This window comes from Miniopterus natalensis, chromosome 4, assembly GCF_054644295.1.
Source record: "Miniopterus natalensis isolate mMinNat1 chromosome 4, mMinNat1.hap1, whole genome shotgun sequence".
Classification (NCBI taxonomy): domain Eukaryota; kingdom Metazoa; phylum Chordata; class Mammalia; order Chiroptera; family Miniopteridae; genus Miniopterus; species Miniopterus natalensis.
This window is the reverse complement of record NC_142084.1, coordinates 84,973,380-84,979,865: the sequence shown is the minus strand read 5'-3', so window position 1 is coordinate 84,979,865 and position 6,486 is coordinate 84,973,380. Positions and strand designations below refer to the sequence as shown.

The 6,486-nt window shown below is 46.9% G+C and overlaps 1 protein-coding gene across 2 annotated transcripts in view; it reads left to right on the top strand.

Annotated features, from left to right (window-relative positions):
* Positions 1 to 959: 959 nt before the first annotated feature.
* ADAM19 (ADAM metallopeptidase domain 19) overlaps positions 960 to 6,486 on the top strand; it is a 72,969-nt gene continuing 67,442 nt past the window's right edge. Inside the window, exons 1-2 of one of the 2 annotated variants that reach the window (XM_087816946.1) lie at positions 960 to 1,056; positions 3,648 to 3,733. In XM_087816946.1, coding sequence (XP_087673072.1) covers positions 984 to 1,056; positions 3,648 to 3,733 — 159 coding nt within the window. In that variant the 5' untranslated portion in view covers positions 960 to 983. Of the gene's footprint in view, positions 1,057 to 3,547; positions 3,734 to 6,486 lie in introns of those variants that run through there. The other variant, XM_016209540.2, reaches the window with a different exon arrangement.

Below are 6,486 nucleotides of genomic sequence, written 5' to 3'. Positions count from 1 at the left end.
TCAGGTCTGTTTTTCTCATCTGTAAAGCAGGATACTATTAGTACCTGTTCTAGGAGATCACTGGGCTAATTAAGAGAGATGATATATGCAGAGTTCCTGGCACACATTAAAAGACAATACAAGGTAATTCTTTTCCTAGATTAATTAAGTGAATGGATGTAAAGTGCTGAGGACAGCGTGCATCACTTAGTAAGGGCTATGCCGGCCTCAGTTATAGTTATTTCCTATTCCAGCAGAAACTATGCCCTCTTAAGACTTTCATCCTAGCCGTCCAACTTCCAGTTCTCCCGTGACGCGCCCCTGGCCTTTCGGCCTGGCCGGTTCCGAGGCAGCTCCCCTGCCTGGGGCTCCAACCCCCCGCCCCGCCCCAGCTCGGAAGCCTTCTCCTCGGGGGATCCCCTCTTCTCCACGCCCTCCTCCCGGTCGGAGGGAGGGAAAGGCTCCTGGATTTGGGTCCTGCTAAAAAAACAACCCCAGACAGCGCCTAGCTCTTGCCTAGCTCTTTGTGCCCGGTGGTTCCGTTGACTCTTTCGCAGCCTGCGGGGTGAGTGGCCGCGAGTGTCACCCAAGGCGCCTGGCAGCGCGGAACGGGGCAGCGGGCGCCGTCCAGCGGGGGTCCACGGCCAGGTTAACTCCCGCAAGGCCGAGCCCAGGACGCTCGGGCCGCGCCTACCTCGGTCCGTGGAGTCCTGGGCCCTCCGCGGGCGCACCCCTTCCCCGCTCGCCGTCACCTGAGCGCGCCGGGCTCCCCAGGGGGCGCGCAGGCTCCTCCCCGCCGCCCCTCCCAGCCTCTGGGGGGGGGCGCGAGCGTGTCCCCTCCTCCCCGGTGGCGGAGCCCTGCGGGGCGGAGGGAGGAGCGTCCCCGCCGATGGCTAAGAGCGGGGCTGGGAGGCGCCGGGCGGCCAGTGGGCTCCGGACGCGCGGCCGGGTCGGGGCGCTGGCAGGGCCGCCAGCCTGTGAGCGCGCGGGGCGCCGCTGCCACCATGCCCGGGCGTGCGGGCGCCGCCCGGCTCTGCCTGCTGGCGCTCGCCCTGACCCTGACGGCCTGCACCCGAAGTAAGTGGCCGGCCGGCCGAGGGCGGGCTGGGCTGGGGATGGAGGCGGGCGGGCCGGGGGACCGGGACCTGGGGGTGCCCCGGCTTTGTTCCCACGTTGCACGCCCTGGGAGGTGGCGGAGGTCCTGAGCTAGCAGAAAGCAGCCGTTTCCTCCCTGGCTTCCTTCCCTCCCTCTCTCTCTTTCTTCTCTTTTTTTTTTTTCCCTTCTCCCCTCCCTGCTTTTGGCTTCTCTCTCCGCTGCTTTCCTAAGGCTCTCCTCTCTTCTCCGGTCTTTGTGTGTGTGTTCCTATAAATATATACGGATAAAATTGGAACCATACCGTATGCACAGTTTTGTGCCTGGCATTTTCTACTTCACAGACTGAGCATTTCCCACACCGTTAAATTCTCCAGAACATGATTTTAATGATTATAAATTCCATCAAGAAATCGCAGGAGTATAATCTCCGAAAAGTTAAAAACATGACTCTCATACAAAGGTAGGGTGACTAGGTGGCAAAGAATCGTTGGGTTCGTGAATGAGGCAGTGGATGGAATGGCAAAGCTGGTTCAGAGCATTAGAGGAACAGGGGTGGCGCAGGTGCTGGAGGAAGAGTGTTGAAATCTTGTGCTGGGACAGATGCAAAAGCGGTCAGTGCCCCATGGGGCCAGACCACCAGAATTCTTCGTTATCTTTCTGCTATGCTGAAGTCATTTGCATCTCTACGGGTGAGAAATCCACAGTTAACACATAGCAGGGTATAGTCTTTTAATTAATGGTAAATAAAAAAAAGTCAGACAAAGGTACATTCCCCTAGATAATTCAGTGACACATGGAAGGGCCTGTTAAACAATGCTGCAATGTGACATTGAAAGGACATCCTGCTTTCTTGAAGTTTTGAACACTTTTTTGAAAAGATGTACTGTGGTCCTCCATTATTGAGCCTTTAGATTGCTTTCAGTATTTTTTGCATGGTAAAGGTCATTTCATTTTTTAAATATTCCATTAAATATCATATAATTCCTTTTTTGTGTGCAAAGAATCTAGACTTAATCAGAGCCCCTAGAGCAGGGACTGTACTGTGCCTCTCTGGTTCCCCCTATGTATATCAAGCCTCTAACATAGTGCTTGGCACATAGTTAAGTATTCAGAAAACATGTAATGGATAAATGAATGCATTGCTTCTGATTTTTAGCAGTATGATAAAACTGATACAAGTCTAATGAGATTATTTTTAGGATATATTTTGATTGAGAATACATTAAACCAGTAATCTGAAAGGAAAGTTAATCACTCATAATCCTGCCACTCTATATGTGATTATGTGGTTGGTTTAGACAGAATAGATTTTGGAGTCCTCAACTCATCCCCAGGAGTCCTATGATTTGGCCTATTCTTAGGCAGATTAATTTGCCTAGGTTTGGGGAAATAACCCTTTATTAAGATTGCGTGCAACCAGTGTTTGAGGTTACCACTGCCTAGAACAAGTCTCGTTTCCCACAAGTTTCAGTTCACTCCTTTCTAAAAAATAGGAATCCTGCAGCCTACCTCCCGGGGCTGTCATGAAGATGCAGAAGAGCTGGATGGTGAGATTGACTTGGAAAGTAGGGAGTGACATCCAAATGCACACTTCCTGTTAGGAAGCTCAGGTTCATGCTATGCTGCTTTGTGGGCTGAGGAGCAATTTCACAGTGACTCTCCCCAGTAATTCTGTGAGATGGGCAGGCAGGTATCATTATTTTCATCTTACAGATGAGAACACTGAAGCACAATTAAAATAACTACCCATGGCCTTGACCTCCAGAATATGCCCAGAATCCATTCACTTCATTCCTCTCCACTGAAATCATTCTTGTCTGAGGCACCGTCTTCTCTCACCAGGGCTCCTGCAAGTCTCCAGCCTTGCCTTCTGCTTCTGCTCTCCCTTCCTCCCCCCACCCCTACCAATCTCTCTAAAGCTGAATACGGATCATATTGCTCTGTGTTTAAACCCTCCAGTGCTTTCCAGGTCTATTTATAATAAAATCCAGACACTTTCCATGGCCTCTGTGATGTCAGACCCATGGCTGTCTTGCTGACCATGTGTCCTACCAACTTCTCCCCTCATTTACTGGACTCTAGCTACCTTTACCTTCTGCTGCTTCCTTGCACAGGCCAAGTCTACTTCTGCTCACACAGGGCCATTGCACCTGCTAGTTCCTCTACTTGGGGCCCTCTTCTTCCAGATCTTTGCACAACTGCCTTTTTCTAATCCCTAGGGTCTCAGTTAAATGCCACCATTGCTAGCCATCCTGTCTAAAACAGGGACCCCTTCTTCAGTGCCTCTTTATTCCATGACCCTGTTGTACTATTTGAGAATATTTGTGTTGTCCATCTTGCACCTCTAGAAGATAAACTCTGTGAGGAGAACAGAGACCTTGCTACCCCTGTCTTGCACTGTATTGCCAACACCTCGCAGTGTGCCTAACCCATAGTTAAGTGCTAAGAGCTTGAAATCCAGCAGGTCTTCTAATGACCCAACATAGGGTTCTTCCCAGTTGGCAGTGCATGCCTGGCTCAGCTAGGGTGCAGAGGTCTGGGATTCCCATGGTTGTGCATCCTGTGTTGGCAGGAGGAAGTGGGGAAGGCAGCCCCCAGCTACCACACGAACTAATAATACCTCAGTGGAAGGCTGCAGAAGGCCCTACAGGAGAAAAGGTAAGACCGGAAGCTCTCCTTTTCAGAGGCAAGAGTTGACAACTTCATTCTGCGGGGTTGGGGCCACCTACTCGACTTTCCTGGAGGCCCTGTCATCACCGTTAGTTCTGTTTCTGACCTACTCTATCCTGTCTACTTGCCATTTTTGGAATCCCAGATGGGACTTTCCTTCATCGTGCGACAAACTTCTAGAACACTTTTCAAATGCTATTAGTTGAGGGAATGAAAATCCATGTTCATGCTGACACAAGCTAAGTGCAAATATGTGTCACAAAAATCACTGACTCTTGATTGGAATTGATTCAATATCTTCATTGCTATTTTTGCTCTGCATAATACACAATTTATTAATGAGATAATGTACATGGAGAGAAAATATTAATCTAAACTGTTTTTTTAATTAGAGGCCAGGTAGCGACCTAGTACTGGGCAATATGTATCTTAAAATCCAATAGGCACCTTGGGCCATGACACCAGCAAACGCACAGGCTTTCTCGAGGATCTCAGGAATAAGTCAGAAAATGCTATCCTGTTCCTGCAGCGGACCTGTGCAGCTAGGATATTCTCTGTGGCTCTGGTTTTTACATGGGAGAGCTGGGAAGGAAGACATGATTGTTGACCTTCCAATTTCTGAACTTCAGTTTCCTCATTTATAAAATAAGGCTGAGAGAAAATAAGAAAGAAGAGGGCTGGGGAGAGGGGTAGTGCATAAGATCCCTTTGGGTTCAAAGGGTCATGATTTATTGGGCAACAGAAGAGCAAGATTATAGTAGGAGAGAGAGGACAGAGCTATGTTAGGTAAGACTTCAGACTTTATGGCTTTTGAGTCTAGAAAGATAAACAGAGAGGAAAAGTGCCCAGAATCCTTGAAGTTATGATTAGAGTAATACAGGCATGTCCCAAAATACCCCAATTTGGATTAACTAAGAGAACTTACAGAGAAAACTTTAGGACAAATGAAAGCAAGTAACATTTTACTCTAAAGACAATAAATGCATGGAATTCATTTAATCAAAAGTAAGAAAGGCTGAAAATAGCTTCAGGAAAAGTCTAGAGAAATGAATGGATGGCCATCCTTGAGCAGGTTGTTTTTAAAAATTTAGATCTTAGATAGTCCAACCAATCCATTACTGCCGAGGACTGTCTCTCATACTCTTTGTAGAGGCCTCTCTGTTCCTTCCAGATGTGGGATGTCTGGCATCCTCAGGAAAGGTTTGAGAAACAAAGTGGATCGCCAGATCCTGCCTTTGTTCCCAGCCATTGTCTGCCAGAATCTGGGTCATTGCATTTTGTACGAATAGTCAGCACTGTGCCTGGCATTGTAGGTATTTGTTGAATGAACAAATGAAGGGAATTCTGGGGTAGGGGGGTGGAGGGGTGGTGTCTTACTCAGGTCTCTTATTCTCATTTACATAATTAATTTATTCATCAAACATCAGTTGAGCACTCACTGTATAGCAAATATCATACTAGATCTTAACGGGAATGCAATGCATAGGACAGATTCCCAGTACCCTGTGGAGTTGAAGATCTGTTAAATCCAGCCCTAAAGTGAAAGGAATTTTAACCCTTCTCTGGGGTCAGTATGATAGTGGGTCAGCTCCCTAGGAGAGGTGATGTCACCCATTCCAAGCACAGAGTAGCGTTGCAAGAGAAAAGCTGGGTAAAGCTGGACACAGAAGCTGCATAGATTCTTGCAATGCTGTTTCATTGTTTTGCTTGAAATGTGCCCTGGAAACAAGGAACATCATATCTTAAAAATATCAGTAGCTGAGCATCTTCCAGACCAGGAAGAAATATGTTTGGACGGCCCACTTAAAAATAAATATTTGTTTTCATGTTGCAACTTGTGTCTCTTTGGGGGAGAGGTGACAGTGCTTTTATTTGTGTCACCTTTCCTTTTTGTATGGACTGTCACATGGCCACCTATCTCTTGGATGAGAGAATAGCTGCAGCTCTGTCGCCGTGTGCTTTTCCTCAGATGACCACTTGGGACTGTGTCCCTGAAGCCTAATGTGATTGCACAGGGCCTTGGTCCAGAACTCCCCAGAGTAAAGTGACAAAGGATCAGCAACCAAAGTAGGTGTTGGCAGCTGACTCAGGGTATCAGAAACAGAGAAGTGAGTCCCTTCTTGAAAGTTATTGGGCAAACATCCACCCAACTTCTTCCCCATGATTTGGAAATGTTCGTAAGTCAATAGGACAAATAAGAAAAAAACAGAAAAAAGAGCAAAGGACGGGATTGCTCAAGCATCCTGCATCAGAAAGTTCAGGTCTCATCAGAGCCTTGAAAGTGTTCAGGGTTGCCCAGAACTCTAATGGGAAGTGGGATTTGAGGCAAATAAGAGCAGGAAATGTGCTTGGAAGAGGCAGGCTCCCAACCAGAGGTGGGTATCGAAGCACCCAGTCTCTCGGACACACAAAAACTAGGTTTTCAGCTCCACCTTTAAAGGGACAGATACTCCATTCTTACAAGAGCTTTTGCAGATTGAAAGAGACTTCTAAAGTTTATCAGTTCCTTGGTATCAAGTTAGAGAGCATATATTTAAAATACCCCAGAGAATTAATGCTGTTTTAAACAGGTTTAAATATATAAATACTCCTTTTAAATAAATACTTTTTTCCTTCAAAAATAGTTTAACCAGCCTATGTTGAATTGTGGAAGCACGGAAGTTTATTTTGATATTGATATTTAATTTCTTTGAAATTTCCCACAATAATAAGGTAAAAAGAGATAAGCCCATTTCTTAAGC